Source organism: Falco cherrug, chromosome 11 (genome assembly GCF_023634085.1).
Source record: "Falco cherrug isolate bFalChe1 chromosome 11, bFalChe1.pri, whole genome shotgun sequence".
NCBI classification, from domain to species: Eukaryota; Metazoa; Chordata; class Aves; order Falconiformes; family Falconidae; genus Falco; species Falco cherrug.
Window position 1 is genome coordinate 33,306,126 of NC_073707.1, and position 21,561 is coordinate 33,327,686.

Genomic DNA, 21,561 nt, shown 5'->3' on the forward strand with positions numbered 1-21,561 from the left:
CCAGGTGGTTTGTGCCCACGGTGCTGCCAGCCTCAAAGTACACAGGGGTCTCCTGGCCAGCTGGTTTTGTGCTACAGTTGAAACACCTCAAAGGGCAACACAGCCCACCGCGGAGATGCACGTCCTCCAGACAGCATGGGGCTGTTGTAGAGAACAGATAGTTAAAGTGATGAGTGCCGGCTACTGGGGGAATGGACACAGCAACGCAGCAGTAAGCAAAGTTCGGAGGGAGTGCTGGTGATGCTCAGATACCCCCGAGCAGTCTTACAGGGAGCCTTAGATTCTTGTTAATTCCCTCAAGCTGTCTTCCATAAGTTGCTCCTTTTCACTCTGTATCTGCACATCTATTTTAGGATGAAATATTCAGTTCAGCACAGATGTTCAGAACTGAGTTTCATGCAGCAACGATCTTTTCACATCATTTTCCTTTTTGCACTAGAAATTATGAACAGAGGAAGAAGCTGGAGCCAGCAGCAGCTGTCAGAAGCTGGGTAAAATGACACACTGGATGTCTTTTCCTCCTTCGCGTATGGTTGCCGATGTTGCAGGCCCTGTGACCGCAGTCACAGACCCCTTCCCCATCAGGTGTCAGTGTCTCCTACATCCCGCCCATCCCAAACCCTGTTCAGGTAACGTGCTGCGAGGTGGGCTGCGACTGCCAGCACTGCCAGGAGCACATGGGACCCTGCACCAGCCATTGCTCACCAGCTGCTCCTCTAGCCCAGCCCAGGAGCAGCCCGCCTGCCCCAGCACACCCAGCCAGACACCCGAGAGAGACTGATCCATTTAGCATGTGCATATGTACCGATTATGAAGATGGCATTTTAAATACAGGTGGTGTTTCACCACCAGGGCGGTTTTGCTGCAGAACATGTGGTACGCTCGCGACAGCCTCATGGACCAGGTCACCCCGCAGCCAAGCGCCCCAGAGCACCACTGGAATCACCCAAACCCGACCCCCAGCCCCAGCTCCTGCGCACTACGGGCAGTGGTGCTGCATGGGGGCACAGCACAGGGACCGCCAGGCACTTGGGGTGACCTGGGCTGGGGGGAAACACAAACCCGCAGCCCCAGGCTGGATGCACACACCCCACGCAGGCTGGTGCTGCACTTTTCTAAACAGCAGCAGAAACGCCCCGTGAATGAGACACAGCGCATTCTACAGACCCGAAGCACAGCAGCTCTCGGTGCCTGATGCCGATTTTTATCCACTGCTAGCGAGCACGCACTAACTGAGAGAGCTCGGTGCCGAGCCAGGCTCTTCTTCATGCTTCTCTTTCAAGATTTCAGCACACTCCCCACTCCCACTGCGGCGGGTCCCATGCACGTGTGCCCAGGGAGCACCCAGAGCTGGTGGCAGCCCAGGCTGTGGCACTGCTGCTCCCGCTCAGAGCCAAGCCAGCCCCCCAGGTTGCCCCGGTTCAAGGTGACCTTAATGGAACAGGGGCGAGCAGCGGCACAGCTCTGCCACGGGGCAGCAAAGCCAAGTGACAAAGCAAAGACATCAGAGGCAGTGCGGGCAGGTGTCACTGCTCCTGGCTGCTCAGCAAGAGGCAGACATGTGGAGAGGAGGGAAGGGACAAGCAAAGCCCCTCCAAAGCCACCAGGGCTCTGTGCCCTGATGCTCCACAGAGGCATGACCTCAAACAGGTCCATCTGGATTTGCCAGACACTCACACAAACACCGAGATGGGCTCCATGCTCAGGCGAGTGCTGGGAGAAGCTGTTCTGCGTGCGATAGCAAGACACGGTGCCTGACCCGCGGGGAGCGTGCTATCGGCAGGACACAGAGGCCTACTTTTAGCCTTACCAAGACCAGCAGCTCAGCTGGGACTTGCCTACTCAGCAAAGGTCAGCTGGTCACCACAAGAGTTTCCCCTGTGACACTGCACCCTGCTAATGCTACCAATACGATACTCAGTTCATTTTGTTTAAATTGTGGTTTAGAGCCCCTAAAAACTTGAGAGGAAGGTAGAAAGCAGCAGCTTCCACTGCTGACTTTTTCCTGGACCAGAGGTATGCATTGAGAAGAGAAAAAAAAGAGATGTGGGTGGAAAAAAGCAATTAGCAACACTGCTTTATGGAAGAGTTTGTTTTCCTTAAACAGTGTTTTGCAATGCCCCTGCAGAGTGCCACGGCCAGGCGGAGGCTGCGGCTGTGCCAGCCCAGCTGCAGAGCTGCTCCTGGGGCTGCGTGCCCAGCCCGCCGCGCTCCCCACAGCGAGCACAGCCCCAATACCACATGCTCCAAGTGCAGCCGGGCTGGATAGCCAGCACATCCAGGCAAGTACGGCTTGGGATTAACAGCAGCATCCAAAGAAAAGCAGGGAAACAAACCTTTTCCCTTATAACGGAATGTTTTCTCCAGGGCAGATGCTGCTCTCCAGCATGAGCGACCCACCTCTGTCCTGGCCAAGCCCATCTGGGCATCTCACCAGCACCCCACGGCTCAGGTGCCTGCGCTCAGCCCTGTGGCTTCATTCCCACCCCCCAGCCTGGGGAGACAGGGGGTCTCGCTCTCCCAAGCAGTCATCCCCCATCCCCCATCCAAGCCCATCCCCCATCCTCAGGAAGAGCTTCAAGTGCCTCCCACCTTGTAGCTGAGGGCACGTGGAAACAGTCAAAAGTGGTTTTGCTCTCTCCACCCACAGAGCCAAGGCTCTGCACTGTGCCCACGGCACCCCCCTCCCCTCCCCTCACAGGGTGCCTGCCAGGGAGGGACCCCGTGCCTGTCACCCCGAGGGGGGCTGCACACCCAGCGCCACACTGTTGCTCTCAGAAGAGCAGAACCTGTCCTTTCCCATCCCACAACTGACCTTGTTCTCCTGCCACTATTTCATTGAATGTGTCTCTGTTGGTGCCAGGTAACTGCCCATATATGCCACAAAAAGCTTGCTAAATTCTGGCAATGGGCAAAAGGCTCCAAACTGGCCGTTCTTAGGTACTGGGAGCATACACACGACAGGCCATTCAGTTGCACCCCCAGCGCACTGCCAGGGTGCTCAGGAGCACCTGCACCTCCACTGCCTGCCCGCTCCCAGAACAGCCCTGTCATTCCTGCCCTCCTGTGGTTTATTTGCACAGTGGTAACACACCTTCCAACGTCTTCTCCAGCTCCCATGAAAGACACAGCGCACGGACTCCTCACCTGCTTTCAGTTTGCTCCTTGAGCCTCCACAAACCAGAGCCCCTTCCCCCCCCGCCGTGAGGGCTGCAGGCAGGGGACACCCACACCAGGCACCCTGCTGGGAACGCCACAGCGCTCAGCCCTCCCTGGCACACACCCCAGACCATGTTTTTGCAGAAGCACCGTGACCACCACGGGGTACCACTGGTCTCACCAGCCATCCCACCCCCTGGGGCTTCCCCGTGCCCGCAGCACACAGTGAGAAATCCCAGTTAAAGCAGCTGCACGGGAGCTGCCCTAGAGCCCCCCCAGCCTCTCCAACACATGGCAACAAGCTGGAAAGCATTTCAGGAGGGGGGCACTGGCTCTGCAGGCTGGTCCCCCCATGGAAGGCCCCTCCCCCCCGCAGGTCAGCGGCAGGAGGCCCACCCCCACCTCGACTCCTTAAAAGCGGCATCAAGGACCTGTCACTGCCCCACGCTTCAATTGCTCCGAGCCATGACAGGGGCATAACCGCAAGGGCAGCCCCAGGGCACCGCAGCCCCACCGCCACTCTGCACCACCAGCCAGAAACCAGGGGAACGGGGCTGAGCCTCAGCCAGGCTGATGCGGCCAGCAGACCCCAGCCAGTGCTGCACAAGCACCAGGGCAAGTCTCCTGCAGCATCCCCTCAGCGCTGGTGTCCTCCCGAGGCCACAGATGAGCCGTGCCCTGGAGATCTCCCCCCAGAGACCCCAAGCCATGCCCACCCCAGCAGCAACCAGCTCACTCCTCCAGCGCTGCCCTGCTCCCTTCAGCCCAGTTGAGCCCCATCATGCCCATCCCCCCCCAGCCCACCCCCGGGGCCACTCAGCACCACTGCAGGCACCCGTGCGATTCCCCAGGCCGGCCCTCCCCACTGCTCAGGGGCCAGAGGTGCTGGTGCCGTGAAGGGTTGCTGCGTCCCATGGCACAGCGCGGTGCATGGCAGGCATGCAGGCTGGCCCTGCTGCCCTCCCCTGCCCCACACCTTGCTGCATGCCCCTGGGTGCTGCCCAGCCCAGCAGGGCACGCTGGAGAATTGTGTGATGCCTCTGCCGCGGCCACAGAAACTGGTGTGATCAGCTCTGTTTGCACAGGAAAGCGGCATTTTTGTATTACAGGATGCAAAAAGACCCTCACAATTACTGTTTCCCTCTTCAGAGGCCGTTCCCTGCTCACATCTCAAATCACATGAAGGCCATTCAAACTCCATGTCAGGTTTCTGCTCCTCCTCCCCTGCAGGCTGAGAATCCTTCCCGTTTTAGAATGCACCTCAGCTGCAGACACACGGGGATCCTTTCCAACAAATTTCTTTTACTTTGGTTCTAACAGCTGTAGCAGTTGCTGCTGTTGCTCCTGCAGCCACCACCATCTCAGCCCCGGCCGGCCAGGTGCCGCAGCTGCTGGCTTCCTGAGCCACTTTGGCCAGAGCTCCTTCTCGGGGCTCCCCTCAGCATCCCAGTGCCTTTATTTCTCTCAGCGCTCTAGCGAGAGCCCCGCTGCCAGCAGAGCTGTTGCCCAGTACCACTTACCAGTGGCCGCAAGCCCAAGCCCCCACAGTGTGAGGATGGACACCACCTGGCGTGACACACCAACCTTCTGGGGGCCGGTGGCCCAGGCAGCGGCCCCCAGCTGTCCTGCCCGGCTTCGGCCCCCAAGCACCAGCCAACGTGTGTTACCACCCACAGGAACCTCCGCGGCCTTTGTCACTGCACAGACAGGAAAATCAAGCTGTGCTATTTTTGCCAATTTAGAACACCAGCGCTGCTCGACACGTTATTTTTTCACTTGGCAGCTAAATGCAACGATAAATGAAAATGCTGGTCTCATTGTGAGCATGGACCCAAGGAGCCAACAGGAGCGAGGCACCCAGACGTGCTGAGCTGAGAAATGAATAAAACCCGCCTTCAACGGCCTCTCCGGCTGTGCCAGTGAGCACAGGGACACCTGAAATCCCGGTGGCAAACTAGCGTCCCGATGCTTCTCCTTTTCTGTATTAAAGCTGTCGGGTTTTTTTGGTCAATAATTTTGATTATCAGAGTGACCGGTGGGAGATTAACGGAGGAGCAGTAACACATGGAAACGGGGCTCCCCCTACCGTCAGCCACCGCCGCGCTGCACCCCTCTCCCTCACAAACCCGTGCTTTAGATTTCCCTCCAGATTTGACAGTAATTCCAGATACACTTCGCATACTTAATACACAACCTGTGTATTTCACATAGCGTGCGCTGTTGAAGGAAAAAAACACACCAATACCGGTATACAAGGCTTTTTTTTACAGATAAATTATATCCGCATCGAACAAAAGTAAAATTAAAAATGCGTACACAAAAGAAAGCGGTGCGATTTTTAAGTTGATATAGGAAAATGTAATTAAGAAAGAGAACTTTTATTAGGGCAATTTCACTTTATTTTTTCCATACAGCAAGGTCAACTATAGCAGTAATAATAAAATAAGCATAAAAACAAATTGCAGCCCAGGACAGAGTACATAATTTGGAGCAACTACAAGCAAAAAGTAAGTCTGTGATTACATAATAGTAAAACCAAGCACATCTGTCCTTTCAGCAGATGAAAGTTGCGGGGTTGCAAATAAGTGCAACTTCATTAATTATTCAGTGTGAATACTGGAGAGATCAGATACAGTAATGGCCTAATCGCTTCTTTCCAGCTTTGGCATATTTAACAACAACGTTTCTTGAACGCTTTCCATTAAAACGGCAAAATTTCCCAGGGTTTGGGTTTTTTTCACCTGCTAAAAGAACAGGACCACTACAGCAATAAAAAATAATCACATAACAACTACAGCTACGGTGTGCTGTTTGGTTTGCCTGTTCATGATTTAACTCTTTTGTGAAAGTCAGTATTTGTTTTGAAGAATCTTTTTTGTGAACAATAAACCACTGAAATTGTCAGAAACTGGTTTGAATAGCATATATCTTTAATATATTTTTTGATACTTTAAACATGCAGTAGTTTTTGAATAATGTACGGAATATTTGATCCATGATTTCACCTTGATGGTCTGAAGTACCTGCTTTTTTTACTTTTTTTTTTACCTTTTTTTTATCTTTTTTTTATTAATGATTTTCAGGCAGATTTGAACCAGTGGAGCTTTTGTCAGTCATGAGATCTTGGAAGGATGGCATATCTTTCCAGCTGAAAAAATCCTGGCAAACTACAAGCTGTCCACATAAAGCAAAGCAACTTTTTTGAAGGGGTATGGAGTGCTAACTCTGTGCCACTTTTGCAAGCAATTTTGTTCAGCCTGTCATTTTATTAGCCTTAACAAAACTCCTTGTAATTATAGACATTTTTATTCAAAATAAGATCTTACTATTATACAGGTTTCTCTCTTTTTTTGACTATATACAGAAGTGCAAAAAGTCAACCTTCTCTCTATACGTTCCCACATGCTAAACTGCAGCATAATCAACCCTCAAGAGTTTGCACACACACACTATAATTCTTGTTACGTAAACTTTGAGTATTTGGATTATCAACAAAAAGTCCCTTGATCTATTGATTATGCAGCTTATTTATAACAAGGCCTGATATTCAGGGATTTCAAAAAATATTTAAACAATATTTTAACATTTGAAATGGATACAGTAGAAAATAAATTTTATTCTAATATCTAGGAACTAGATTTTTCTCATAATAACTAATTACAAACAAAATAAATCATCAAAATATTACTCAATTGTCTGCCAGGATTGTTGCGATAGCAACAACTTAACTTCTTACTTAGCAATGATTATATAATTATAAGATATCCATATAAAAGATCTTTGTTCTTTTAATGAAAACTAGACAAGAACTAACAATGACTGACATTCTTACATTGTAATATTAAATCAGTAAAATATAAATCATTTAGTTAACAATAATACGAATACTCATATGACACTACATGTAAATTCAAAACTGAGTATGTTATGAAGAAAACTACTTTTTTTTTGTATTTTGAAAAAGTCATCAGTAAACTCTAATAAAACAAAATTCTATAAACTGAAATGGTATTCAACTGGTAATAGAAAATGAAAACAATCTAATAAATGTAAGAAATAACTACACTTTTAACAAGGAAAAAATAAGTAATACTCTATAATGTTAAGTAACTACAATAACATGTGAAGTCACCTATACTTTCTTAACACGACTGAAATTACATTGGTATGGGTTTTAACCCGTAATGTAATAATCTAAGGCTTTAATAGATGTACAGTACAATCAGTAAAATCAACACATCATTCTTATACTATAAAGCATCTCTCTCAAGCATAAAAACTCGCAGTAAACTTGGAAGTATGGAGAGTTCTACAACCGAACCCGCGCTTCTTCCACTCCACGCTACGCTACCAGTGACCTGGCCCCCACTTCAGCACTTTGCTGAACATAGCAAAAAATATCCTTTACCAGCTGCAACATCCAAACCACAAAAAGGAATTCCTTTGGATAAATCCATTCTTAAAACTTGAATGCACATCTATTTTTTTTTTGTTTTTATTTTGTAAAGGCTTTCTAAGGCTATAAGCAGTTAATCTGAACAAAAAAAAATCACATATAAAACTCACCCAAGTATTTAACCCACCCGATTCCTACGCTAATTAACATCTCCATTTTTTCGTATTTTGGTTTGTCATGCATCTGATGTCAGTGCTTCTTTCGTCTTTCTTTAGAGTCACCATGTAAAGCGTGACTGTGATGAAGTAAAAGTGAAACCCATCTCTGCAAAACATTTATAGTCCTTTTGACTTTTGACAGAGGCTATAAATAGAAGCAAAAGAAGTTCCTCAAACATTTGTTTTTGTGTCTCAGAAATGGCTTTTCCCTTTCATATATCATGTTATACAGTAAAATATGCATAAATATTACACTACAATGCCTTAAAATAGTTTATATATATGTCCAGTATGGGTTAATTTGTACGGCTAGAGTATCTTTCTTGTGCTGTCTACTGTTACTGTAAGGAATAGTTGGCCATTTCTGAGACAGCTTTGGTTTGAAACAGAATGGTGCCCTTTGACTGGTTAGTACTAACAAAGCGAGTGAAAACGTGGTTCTGAAAATAACACTGCAGAAATAATACTCTAATTGGATGTACAGTCTATGGCACTTCATGAGAATCCTTAACAACATGGTACTTAAAGCCATTGATGTGCTTTAAAATATACACAGTTGTGGTTTTGCTTGGCACATTCATCTCTGTCAGATACCTCTCTTACCACTTCTTACAATCTATTACATTAAAAATATTACTCTTAAACAAAAATTACTGTGCATGCACGCTCTCATCTATAATGGCAATTTTAAATACAAGGTGCACCTTTTTTATTTGTAAACCTTGAAAGAAATAAACTTACTTTAAAAAATTATATCTTGGTCTACAGACGTACCAATACATAATAGATTTATGGTTACATCATCGTCTGTCTTTTCAAGGTGACATACATGATTATGTAGGAAATAGACTACATATGCATATTTAAACCATATGCATACTTCTGTACTAGAAAAGATAGACAATGTTGTAGTTTTTAGACAATAAGATCACCTCAGCACAAATATCAATTAAATGTACAAAGTATATAGGCAACAGTGTGCAGTGGATTTCTGAGTTCTCATTTCATCTCATTAACATGCAAGGTGTGGGATGTCTTACTGCTGAGGGAGTTTCCAGGTGCTGCTTGACGGTATATATTATATACATTATGGCTAATGAGCTTGTCCTCTTCTCAACCCAAACACACTGTCCTTTTCTCTTTAGTTATGATCTAGAAAGCAAAGAACAGAAAGCATTTTTAACATGGTCGTAACCGTTTGTCGGCGCAAGCTTTACATCTGCAGCAGGGAAACGTGCCGTGCCGTGGAGCAGCAGGAAGCCTGCACCCAAAGCCCTGGGAGCTCGCTCCCTCCAGCAGCCTTCCTGCAGCAGTGGCTCGCTTCACGTGCAAATCCTGCAGAGGTAGAAGCGCACAACGCAGCCACCAGCCTCCTGCCGCTGTCGAGCCCCCAGCCATGGGGTCACAGCATCTGGGGGACAGCTTCCCAGACCCACAAAGTGCCATGTGAGTGCTGCCCAGCAGCTCCGTGCCCCCCTCTCTTTCCAGGCCCTGCTGCCACTGCCCCATAGAACCTGGGAGCCTAGCTGATACCCGAGAGGCACCCAAACATCCTTGGAAATCTGGGCCTATGTTCCCAAGGCAATTCTTCCTAACTGCCCAGCTAGCGTAGCTATTTCTCTGGTGTCTTTTGCCTGTCACAGGAGATTTGCTCTAGAGAGCAATTCCTCCTCCACCTGGGCCCATCTCCAAGCCAGGGCCATCCTGGTCCCAGCCAACTGCAGAGGGAAGCCTGGCAGCAAGTGCAGCCAGCAGATAAGAGGCGTCCCACCTGAGTCAGTCAAGCAGTTCAACACTGTTTACGCTCAGCTGAAAGGAATAACTATTATTACAAGCCCACTGTGGCAAATCAGTTAATCCTCACTCAAAGTAGTAATTCCATTATGGCTGAGCCATTCAATAAAAAACACAGAGCAGAAATGGAGCGCAGGAGAGAGAAAGGTAATACAAATCACAAGCTGTCCTGGGGGAGGTGGTATCAGTGCTGCGGGTGGGCTTAATGGTAACAGGCAATTTAGTGATAGACTGGAAACTACAGTTTACTCACAGGAAGATACAGAGGGGGGAAAAAAAATTCTGAAGCTTAGGCACACAAACCCAGATTTCAGGCTATGCAGGATAAAGGTTACAGTATACAGAGCTGAAATATGCCGTCTCCAGCGGCCGTTCACGCCAACGCAATGCAACGCAACGCAGGTATGAACTGCGCCTGCACTCTGGGGCCTCCCCTTGCCACACCACTCATGCCAGGAAAATACCGTGTGTAACATGTGGCAGTCTGACATCCTGTGTTCAGGAGAAATCAGGCTTCAGCTAGGCAGACGACTAAGCCTGTATTTTCAGAGACGCTGCCCTTCCAAATCTGGAGATTTAAAATTTATCTTTTCTAAAGACAGCTGAACATAACCACCTCACTGCTAGACCTGGCCCTTGGCTCCCATCAGTGCTGGAGCCATCCTCCTTTACCAACAAAACGCAAAATGCTAGTTTTTGACCCTCTGATTTAGCTATATGGATATGTACAAACACCTGGTCCAACACACTGGCTAACGTGGTCACTGCTAACCATGGGATCTCCACTGAGAGAAGAATGGAGCACCAGTGGAGTTCACAGCCTCCTCCCTGTATCTTACTAGTTTTCTTAGAAAGGAAACAAAAACATTCTGTCCCTGAGAAATACACAGATTATGCATGCATGAAGGTGAGAAAAATGCAAGCAACAACACACTGGGAACTTACTGTTTGATGACAAAATGTCTACATCTGTGTAACATACTTGTGGCTAGTCAGATGTTCGGCAGATATTATGGGTATCTATAGGTAAAAAATTTAAACAATGAATAACAAGTGCAATGAGCCAACCCAGAGACAGAGCATTTTGCTATAGAACATAAGTTTGGAAAAGTGAGGATCAGCTGTGAGTTGGTGGATTTTATATCGTAACTGTAAGTTAAAGTCAACTGAAGTGCTACAATAGCATCTTAAAACTGGAAAACATTGTGTTAAGTACTACTTGACAAACATAAATAAGTATTATTGGTTGTTTAGGAAACAAGAGACGTTAAAATCTACAGAAGTCATGCAGTGCAGTAATTGAAAATAGCCCTTTTTGTTGGCCTACACAAAATTCTGTGCTTTCAGTGTATCATGTAAAATGATAAAATCCTACAGTGGCCTTGTTTCAGTCTGATTTTGTGTTCACTGTTTTCACTGTCTTGGTTTTTGAATGCCAAATCCAAGATGCCCTGAGCTTGATTTTCACGGCTGGTGAAAATCCACTGTAGAGAAGAGCTGCCTGCTCTTTGCACGGCCATTGAGGGCATCATGGTGGATCAGATGAAAAGCTAAGGCTCCCCAAAGCAGTGAAACAATTCTCAAAATATTTGTCTGTGTAAACAGAATTCAGTACATGGCTCTCTTGAAGTGCCCCCTCAACTCCATTTCCCATTTTTAAAAAAAAAACAGTATTAAAATCAGAGCAGATTACCAACAGTACCAACAACAAAGTTATATTCTACAACCCACCCTTGGGTCCCAGCCGTGCAGCCCTCTGTGTGCGGTGCGCAGGTGGGAGTTCACGGGGGCAAGCCCCAACAGACCCTGCAGGTCAGGCCCTTGAGAAGGGACAGCACCAAGGCGTGCAGGCGTTGGAGGAACCTAGAGGAACCCTGCGTTACAGGTGGGACCCGAAGCCCGGCTGGAGGGAGCAAATAGATGCACCTGCTATAGATGCATCTATAATGCATCTATATATAGAGCAAATAGATGCACAGGGAAACATGCTGGGGCATATGACACAAAATGGATCTCTACGACCACAAATGGCTGTTGCACTCGGAAAGACTCTTTTTTTCTGACGGATACTAAGGCTGACCTGTTAATCCACACAAGAGAGGGAACGAGAGGTTTCTTAACTAAACTGTTTACAGGACCTGGTGTTGTTTTTTCCACCCCTTGTGCCCTCTCCTCCCCTAGCAACTCCACAGAACTCTACAACATTGCCCAGTTGTACAGAAATGTGCTTTGAGCATAATGAAGCTTCTCATACCATTTTTTTTTACTGCTGCAGGACAGGCTGTTGCACCCAGCTGTGTAGAAGCATCAGGGGTAGTGCTGTCGGAACGTACCAAGGACCTTCAACACCAGTCAATGAAGATGGAGGGCCAGACCTTAAGACTTTTGGCATGCATGCACATTGCATCGTGTGGCATTAAATAACTTCAGCATTGCTCACATAGTATATACATATATTTGTTATATATGTATATATTGAGGTTTGGCTGCAGTACTGACACTAAGTGTGTTATGAGGCTCCAGGGAGGATATGCATGAAATGATCAGATTCTACAACAGAAAGTTTCCCTGTAGTCTGTCTGGGAAAGTGCACGGTTATTTAGACAGATGATTTTAAAAAACAGTGATGCTTTTCTGTGGCTTGGCTTGTTCTCACAACTCTCTGGACTTACAGAGGACGTAGAGACACACTCAAATTAATTGTATGGTGCAATAAACTACAATATTAAGACACTCTGGGCATACAGGTCGTTGCTTGCTTAGGTGACAGGTGTATGCAGAGGCAGTCCTACATATAAACTAGCTTTCCAAAACACAAAGTAATTCTTAACGCTAGTTTAAATCCGTAAGTGGCATGCATGGTCATTCGGCAAGCATTTCTCAGGAGCAGAAAGTGCTCCCTGCTAAGCAGACAAACCTGAGTATTATTTGGAATTGTAAAATATCCAGGTCCCTTTTGAGACTCGGGATGTGCATGCCTATGTATCACTGCAATTTTTGGGAGTCGTATTTTTGAGAGATCAACCTCCAGCTGGGCGTAGTACAAAATGGTACTGCTTGATGGGCAAAGGTAGAAAGGCTGGAAGTCACAGCCTCTGGACTTAACCTTGCAGCACAGCCCAGGGTGCTGCAGCGAGCCCCGGGCTCCTGGCTCCGCACGAGCTGGCCCTGTCCACCCCGCGCACAGAGGGGCACGTGCAGCAGGTCACGGCATGGGTATTGCTGCTTAAGGTCCAACTGCAAACCCAACAGCTTTATGAGGGGATTCTGAAACTGTTTAAGGAGAGCTCTAATGACTTAGGGAACTGAGTATGTCAGGTGAGCCTGCCTTAAAAAACTGACATTTATCTCCAGAATTAATTACACATACAGAACCACACCTGCAAAATGCTGCAGAAGATGTTTAGTTCCCTTTTCTGAAAGGCACATGTGTGATTCCCACCGAGTCGAAAGTAATACCTGCATTATTAGACCAGAATCGATGGTTTCATGACCTAGGCCATTCTGACTTCCCAGTAGATCTCCAAGAATAATTCCTTTTTGTAAGAGTAACAAGAGGGTCCTTAAAAATACTTTATTGTTGCACTTTCAGCCAGATGTACTACTACAGAAATCTGCACTTTTGACAACCCAGCTAGACAAAAATAACAGGCCACATTCTGTTCTCAGGTGCAGCTCCAGCTGGTATGCATGGGGACTGCAGATCCTCTGGCCCCTGGTACTCATCTTTAGAACATCAGTTCTGGCTTTTCTGGGAGGGCTTTTTATCACTTATTTATTCTTTTATTCCTAAACTACATTCAAATATGGAAACAACTGAGGCAGCTATTTAGAAATAAAACCAGACTCTAATGGACATTTTCTTAACTGAAGTCTGTCTACTGCAACAAGTAATTGGCCATTTCTAAGCAGAATCACAAGCTGAAACAAAGGTTTAAAAGAAGTTTCTGTGTGGCCCATGCTCAAGCGTTTTCATTTTGCTCTTGGAAGAGGAGAGTCGGAACATGTTCAGACTGCTAAATTCAGACTGTTAAAAAAGTGCTCCTGCAACCCCTCTGCACAAAGGTTTTACTGGCTTTCACTGGAGTTCTGCACTAAAAGGAACTCTTGGCTTCACAGAAATAGAAATAAATAATGGGTTCCGTGTATTATCCCTTTCTCTTTACATCTCTGAGAGCAGAAATAAGCAGCATGGCCCATAAATGTTAAGACTGAGTCAGAAACTCTACTATCAATTCTTTTTAGCGTCAGAAATGGAACTGCAGCACCTTTTGAGCATGGATAAAGGCTTACTAAGCCGTGCTGCAGATCTTAAGAGAGAATGTGTAGGCCAACAAGAGGTAAAATCAAAACCCCCATGCTCATTAAAAGCACCAATTTCAAGTTGTCTGTAAGGAACAAAGCTGTAAATTAGCAAACCTGGTTGGCTGTGGCTGTTGCAGCGAAGGGAACACTTGTGGCAGATGTTGTTGCTGCAGACACAGTGGCTGGCGTAGCACCGTGCACCATGGGAACTTTCGGAAGGAAAATCATATAAGCAAACATACAGAAGAGTGTAGCAGTATGGGAACCAGAGCGACATGTGGCAGGATAATTGAGCATGGTATTTATCACAGCAAAAAGCCCGAGACATCATTGCCAGCGCATGACATGCAATCACAGTGCAAAGCAGGATGACATTCCAGGGAGAAAGAGAGGAGGGAAATGAAAGAGAAAAAAAGGGGAAAATGCTTGTTACCATCAAATCAAGAAAATCGACAAAAAACAAGCTTAACCATTTCAATACAAAAATCAACAGAAGAATTCTTAGATGCCCTTACATTTACAAATTTTTTGTCTTTTAAAAATTCAACCCAAATATTTACTGCAAACATAAATTAACCTTGTTGAAGGACAGTATATGTCTATGTGGCTATAGCAAGATACAGTCTTTATTTAACACAAGATAGTTTCTAAACACTGGAACTCATAGTCCAATCAAAATCCACCAAGGAACAATGTGCAATTCAAAAAACTGCTGTACAAAATTAACAACGTCTGTGTGTCCATGTCAATTAAATAAAACAATTGCATTTAATTGACAGGTGTTAGTGGAGAAGGCTAAGGGAGATGGATTGGCACAGGAGCTATAAGTTAAAATCTAGCAGTGGATTTTGAGGGTCCGTGAGCTGCACCACAGGTTTAAGATAATCAAGAAACAAAGCTGGCACCTACCAACACTTGTAGCGGGTGTCATGCACAATATTGAGCCTGCCCATCATGCATTGCAACAGGAAGGTGGATTTGGAAAGGGAAAAGAATTAAAACAACCCATCACACGTGTAATTAGAAATTTCATTTGAACAAAGAAGAAAAATTGTTATTATGGGAACAGAGGCATGTAACTGTCAGCACAATCAAACCATACAACAGCACAGTGATCCATTAGAACTAGTCTCCAGTGAAGGGAAAGAGCTAGTCGAACTGTGTGCTGGTATATCACGTTTGCCTTTGTGGCACTGTGGATTATCAGCGTGGCTAGGAAAAGTGTCTTCAGCTTTTGTTTTAAAGCTCTTTTCTGCCGTTTGACATTAGCTCTGTAATGGTCTGTACCCTGGCTTCCTCAGACCGAAAGAAATGCTTTAAACTTGCCCTTGCCTCCAGGCACACAAGGCCCACCCCTGCCTGCAGAGCAGGACACGGGCCGGTCGCAGCCCCCACGCTGCAGGTGCCCAGCAAGCGCAGTGGGCAGCTCGCTCTGGCCAGGGCAGGCAGCCAGTTGGCGAGCGGGGCTCTGCTCCTGCTGGAGCGTCCTCGCCAGTCGGGGCCCTCCTCGGCAGGGCTGCAGCCGCAGCTCCTCGCAGAGCACTGACTTATCTGCACCGTTTCATTAGCCACAACCTGACTGCTCCAGTATTTGGGTAATGTATAGGCAAACCCCAGGTGAAGGCAGCATGCAGTGCTTCTGCTGTATCTGCACGGCCCACTGTGAGCTGCCGGTGAAGTGGCAGCAATCCTGACTGCCCCCGGTCTGTCTGCTTAATACACAGGTCAAAGGAGTGACTGGATAGCTGAAGTCTCCTATGCAGCTCACAGCAGCACCTCAGAATACTTGTTCAGCGCTTTTTTCTACATTATGGGATGTATTTTAAGCTGCTGGTGTCTGGGCTCACAACCTGCAACTCTCTTCAGGCTGCACAAAAAGAATTAAAGTGACGGCATCTGGTGAATTCTGCCCTGCAACTAGAGAGCCAACAGCAGTATGGTGTTTTTAGGAACATTACGCTATCATTATGGTATCATTTTTTAAATATCACTAAGTTGGTAATTCTGTTTAATTTACATAGCAAAATGCCTTCCACCAGACTGAACTCAGAATATTCTATTTTTGCTTCCAGTATGATAAATATATACTGATATTTCAGAATATCCTTTTTTCAATAAACATTTTACTTTTTTTATTTAATGTTTATTAACACCACTAATTATGCTTGACACAGCAGAAACTGAAAAAAACTCTGCAATCTGGGAACAGAGATTGCAATGGAAATGGAAACATTCTAGAAGACTGCCGGTGGGAGCCACAGCAATGCTGCTTCCTCGACATTACGTGACTGTAACGGGGGGACAGGAAATTGTTTTAGCTGGTGCCAAGTATTGTAGTGGCTTGCACAATCTCAAGAGCATTTAACTAAGCAGGGAGAGTCAGTATAATTATTGCTGGGGACAAGGTTATTCTCTGTCATCACTGTATCTGTGAGGCTACAAAGAAAAGGGCGTAATCATGTTTCCTAATTACTCTTCTATTTCTGTGTCATGGAAGAGACTGAAAATATTCACAAAGAAAGGTTAAAAGAACGGTAGCTTTGCTGACTTGCCCATGCACAAATCACGGCTGAAGTCAATGGGATCACTTGCACGGTTAAAAAATGGAGCAAAATTTGGCTATGAAGTACAAACAGTAAGTAAAACTGCTTTCTCAGTCTCTCTATGACATCTCTATAGCGTTAAAAGAGGTTACAGGGAAGAACCTTTGAGTTCTGTCTCTGTGCAGAAGTGCTCTATTTGTAGGGCTGTACATATTTGATTAGATCTGGAATATTGTGTCATTCCATTCATAATTACATCTACATGCTAAAGATGAGTTAGATACTTATATGAACTCTGAAATATCACTGTAAAGCTTTTCAGCCCCAAATTTTAGTTTGAGTTATCATTGTTAACGTTATAACCAGTGCACACAGTTTTGGAAGGGAACTGAAGCAAATGAACATAAGGCAGAAATGAAAACACTAGCTAGAGTGCAATAACTTGCAAATATGAAGACAAAATGCTGTATGACCCTCTTACCAGTAATAAAAATAATTTTTATTATGACCTTAATATTCATCTTGACTTCAGAAGCCTTGACTGACTAATGAGAATGCATGAATAATAAATGTGCAGTTTCAAATGTTCCCTAGCTTTTCAGCACAGGGCAGAATTTTAATTCAAGGATGTGTCCAGTTAACTGATCATAACTTCACAACCAGATCATTTCTGCAGTGGAATAAAGCTATTTTTATAAATATTTGAGGACTACTGGCGTTTTAGGCATTTTCTTCTCTTTTCTCCCTTTCATTATTCCCCTCAGTCTATTTATTCTGTCCAATCTACTAAATCCAAATTAAAAATACTGCCATGGACAGCACAAGCACTCCTGTCGAGGTGAAGAGCTGTGTCTGACCCATCCCTCCCTAATATTTTGGAGGGCAGCAGTGTTTTTACACAGACCCAGAAGCCCCATGAAGGAAGGCGCTTACACAGACACTGCTTTAGGAAAGCACCTGTGCCCTGACTGAATCCCAGCCCTGAGGAAGTAGGCTCTCCGGTGCTGAAGCTGCAGTAACTAAACAAATACGCAGTGTGTTAACTTAATGGCAGAGGTGGCTGAATCCTTGCCACGTCTGGCTGCGTGGTTCAGCTGTGCTGCTGAGATTCCGTCTCTTGCATGTGTGTCAGGACAACAGCTCCTCGAGCATCCTGCAAACCTGAGCCCTTTCTTCTGGAGGTTTAAGCTTCCCCAAGACTGCCTGACCACTTGGTTGACAAGCACAGGCCAGGAACAGCTGTATATGCACAACTGAGGAAACAGTGAGCTGAGGCACAGGATGGTAACAAGCACCAGGGTAGGAATTCCATCTCGCTGCACATAGGAGCTCTCCCTCTGCACGTACAAACTTATCCCCAATCAGCTCACAGTTACTGCAGGACAAAGAGCACGTGCAGAAATAGGAATGCCAAGTAACCGCTGCTCTGCAGGTTCACAGCCCCACAGCGAAACATTTGCCTGCGTGTCTGCCAAGGCATCAAGAGTCAGCAGCCAGGACCAATGTACCAAAACAAGCTGTGAACATCTATTAGGTCGTGCAGAGCCTCCTCGTTTGGCAGACTAACTCTGCTTATTTCAACTAGCCAACACCACAAGTGTTCCAGTTCTTTCTTGCAATGCTTTTTAGCTTTCCCTCTCAGTCTGGGGACAGCTTCCAGCAGCCAAGGTTTCCGGGAGACCTCCAGAGGGGAGCCGTGCAAAGAGGGAACTTTATTTGAGCGCAGTGAGATGATTATCCAAGAGCATTTAATCCTTTAAAGTGTGCTGGAATGGCAGTGTCCATCCTCTGGCAGGCATGATCCCTTCATTTGCTTTCACATGCCCTTATATACAGGCAGGCAGAATTACACCTTACAGTTTAGAAAAGGTATCTGGGTTTGTCTGGAACATGAACAGAAAACTCTCAAAGGTGAAACATCAAGAGTGAAATGTCCTGTGGAGAGGAGGGTCCTGCCAAGTCCTCCACAGGGGCACACATCCACACGGTGTAGGTTCTGCCACTGCCCTCCAGACCTCCTGCATTTCCATAGGTTGCAGCTGAAGCAACTAAAAACACGTATGAGTAATTACGCTTTGGGTGTCTGAACCTGAAAAACATCATTTTAACTCAGACCCCACTGAATTAACCTGTCTCTGCTCCATGGCAGTGGAGCTGAGGGTACCCATGCTCTGTGCTCTCCCGTCAGTTCTTACGGACTGATGGAGAGACTCTATTTCCAGATGACTACGCACAAACAGGACTGATGCTAGTTTATTTTTACATGGGGTAAACTAAAAAGGGCAAGGTGGAAAATCAAATCTCCAAACTTTCAGTAAAGTTTGATTACTGGATTAGTGGAAAGCTCCAACTGCTGCTATTTGAAAAATATAAAAGGAGAAGTTGTAGTAGCTCACACTACAAAAATCCTTTACTTTTCCTGTTCAACATATACTAAACTTCAGTGGTCAAAAAAGGTCAAATGAAGCATCAAGAACCACCACGCCAACTCCTGTAGGTTTCAGCGCGGATTTGCTAGAGGAAGTGCTGAGGCAGGCTCTGTGTAAGTGCCAACATGAAAGATCCCAGTCAACGATGTAGTGTAAACAAGGTCCGATGCACACGAACCATAACCCCTGCTTCAAAGGGTGTGATTCAAAGCAGCTTGAGAACTTCCAGAAATCATCCAGCCCCTCGCTGATTTAATGGAAGCTGGAAAATTGCATGAGTTACTAGCCACATCAGTTACACTCTGCCAGAACAAATCTGTAGAATTGTTTAATATCTACAGGAAGGACTGTGACTGCATAAGCATTTTTATATCAATTTTAGTATGTGGGATAGAGATCTGATCTAAAACTTACTCAATCAGTTTTTCTATTGACTCCTACAAGCTTTGCAACAAGCTTTTATTAATATATCTCAGTGGTTGCAATGCATTTTTGGAACCTAAACAAGTTATTAAAATGTACTACAATCAAGCAAGTGATTTTTGTGCCATTTAAATTATACATGTTGGTTGCATGCCAGATCAAGAAATAATGGTAAAAGGCATTATACTGAATTCCTGGGAATATACTTGCCAGAAATGTTTAAGATAAGATCCTTAATTTTGGGGGGGCTAAAGATTAAATAGCTGTATTTTCTCCTGTCCCCTCAACTAGTCTGCATTATGAAGGGCTGTCTGCACTGACTTCTTCCGATTTTTTGAGTAGAGATCTATCAGACATCCTCTGTGTCCTTCCTAGAATGATAGTGCTGATTTTATGTGGGTTCACATGCAAGAAATTAACTCAGCTGTGTTAATACAGGCATAAATTCAAAAGACGTACTAGATGCATATTTTTTTGTGAAGTGCTGTTTGCAGAACCAAAGCATACATTACAACTTTAAGTCATATCACTTGTCCTCTGAAGGGATTTCTGCTTACGTGAATAGCACAGGCATCAATTCTTCAGCAATTACACTGGAACAAGTGTAGATTTGATCACTCTTGAACAAGTGCGCCTGGGCCCTGCTTAGTCCAAAATCAGCCCTGAGGCTTTAGTGGTAGAGACCTGAACCTTGATTTCTTGTGCAGGTTCAAGATTAGCCTACCTGCGAGGCTGCCTGTCTGTGCCTTTTATAATCACTGCACCATCATTTAAATCAAAACCTTCGCTGTGTGACTCAGAACAACTGTTGCTAAGCACATGAAGGCAAAGGGGTCTTACAGCAAAGAGAAACAAATACAACAGCTTAAGAGACGTGTAACGAAGAGAAGTTAATTGAGGAACAGAGGAACGAGAGAGAAGATTGCAAATTCTGATTTGGGATGACAAAGCATGATGCTGATTTTTATATTAGACTGGAAGACACCCACCCAGCTTCCTAGAGAAGCAGAGAGAAGCCACAGCTCACCGGGCACTGCAGCACAGCGGGCTGGAGAGAGGCTGCCTGCACCCGGCAGCCACCACGCAAAAAACTCTACACACGTGCCGCCAGGAACAGTTACTTCCCAGTGTATTTTTTTCCAGATTTCCCCCTTCTCCCTTCCCAGAAAAAGGCAAACAAGAAGCACTTACCTGGTGGGAGAAAGGCTGTATGCTGCTGTAACTGCATGTTGGCAAGAGCTTGCTGGTACTGGAAAATACCAGTGTTAAAGACTGCGGTGGCACCATTGGTTTTTTCAAGCGCAGGCCTCTTTGGTAATGGGGGAAGTACAGCTTGAGGAATTCCCTGAATGGTGGATGAGTATAAAAATAAAGTCCAGTAAAAAAAAGAAAAAAACACAAGAGGGCAGGTGGGGGTGGGGTGGGGGGGTGGAGGAGGGGAGGGAGGGAGAAGAAAAGGAAAGAGAGAAAGGGAAAAAGAAAAATCAGTAGAAGGCAAAAAAACCAGGCAGCACCATGTTTATCCATGAGCAAGCAAGCAGCGTGGCAGACTTAACTACCAAATAAAAGGCGAGGTAAAAGCTTTACAAGGGAGCACTACTTTAGCCTACCATTACAGCGGCACAGGTAACGTGTTGGAGCTGTACGTTATAGGAACTGGTGTAAATATTACTGTAAAGCTTCAGGGTTTCGGTCAGGAGCGAGGCTATTGGGGTAGAGGGAAGCAGCACTGCTAGCTCCATGAGGATCATCAACACGTAGAAGCAATGTTAATAGTCACCGTCCGGAGCGGATGGCAGGGCTGCTGGCGCCAACCCACTCCCCGGGCCCCAGCGCCTGCCTGGGCATGCAGAGCGAGCTGCATGCCGGCACCCCCGGCCGCTTCCGCGCCACGAAGCCATGCCAACGCACCCTGCACCGCGGCCGGCCCTGTGCCACGGCCGCCCACATGGCACCCTTGGGGGGGTACGGGAGGGGAGGGAAGGGGCCAGGAGGGGATGGCAGGGCGCAGGGGCGGCATGGTCCCTGGCCTGGCCGCCCCCGTGCCCCTCGCCAGGGATGGAGGGGAGGGAAACTGGGATAAGCCAATTCTACACATTAACCCCAAACTCGACTCTACGATACAGCTACATGCCAAGCTAAAAGGTGAAAGGTCATAGTACCAGGTCAAAGGTTGCCTCGAGGGGTCGCTTCAGTGATTTGACAGCCGACTGAGTCTTAATTAGCAGGCAGCGAGCACATGATGGCAATGGCCAGTGGGGTCAAGCGCATTAACATAAACAGCAAGCAGAGGT

At 46.2% G+C, this 21,561-nt stretch overlaps 1 protein-coding gene across 24 annotated transcripts in view; it reads right to left on the reverse strand.

The window, feature by feature from the left end:
- Positions 1-5,521: 5,521 nt before the first annotated feature.
- The window catches only part of MBNL1 (muscleblind like splicing regulator 1), a 111,571-nt gene continuing 95,531 nt past the window's right edge, over positions 5,522-21,561 (reverse strand). For 12 of the 24 annotated variants that reach the window (XM_027798350.2, XM_014287536.3, XM_005434285.4 and 9 more), the window contains 6 exons: positions 21,430-21,483; positions 20,459-20,612; positions 14,782-14,817; positions 13,987-14,081; positions 10,513-10,587; positions 8,851-8,925 (listed from right to left, as the gene is read on the reverse strand). In XM_027798350.2, the coding sequence (XP_027654151.1) occupies positions 10,531-10,587; positions 13,987-14,081; positions 14,782-14,817; positions 20,459-20,612; positions 21,430-21,483 (396 nt within the window). In that variant the 3' untranslated portion in view covers positions 8,851-8,925; positions 10,513-10,530. Of the gene's footprint in view, positions 8,926-10,512; positions 10,588-13,986; positions 14,082-14,781; positions 14,818-20,458; positions 20,613-21,429; positions 21,484-21,561 lie in introns of all 24 variants that reach the window. The other 12 variants (XM_055723505.1, XM_014287523.3, XM_055723498.1 and 9 more) reach the window with 11 other exon arrangements.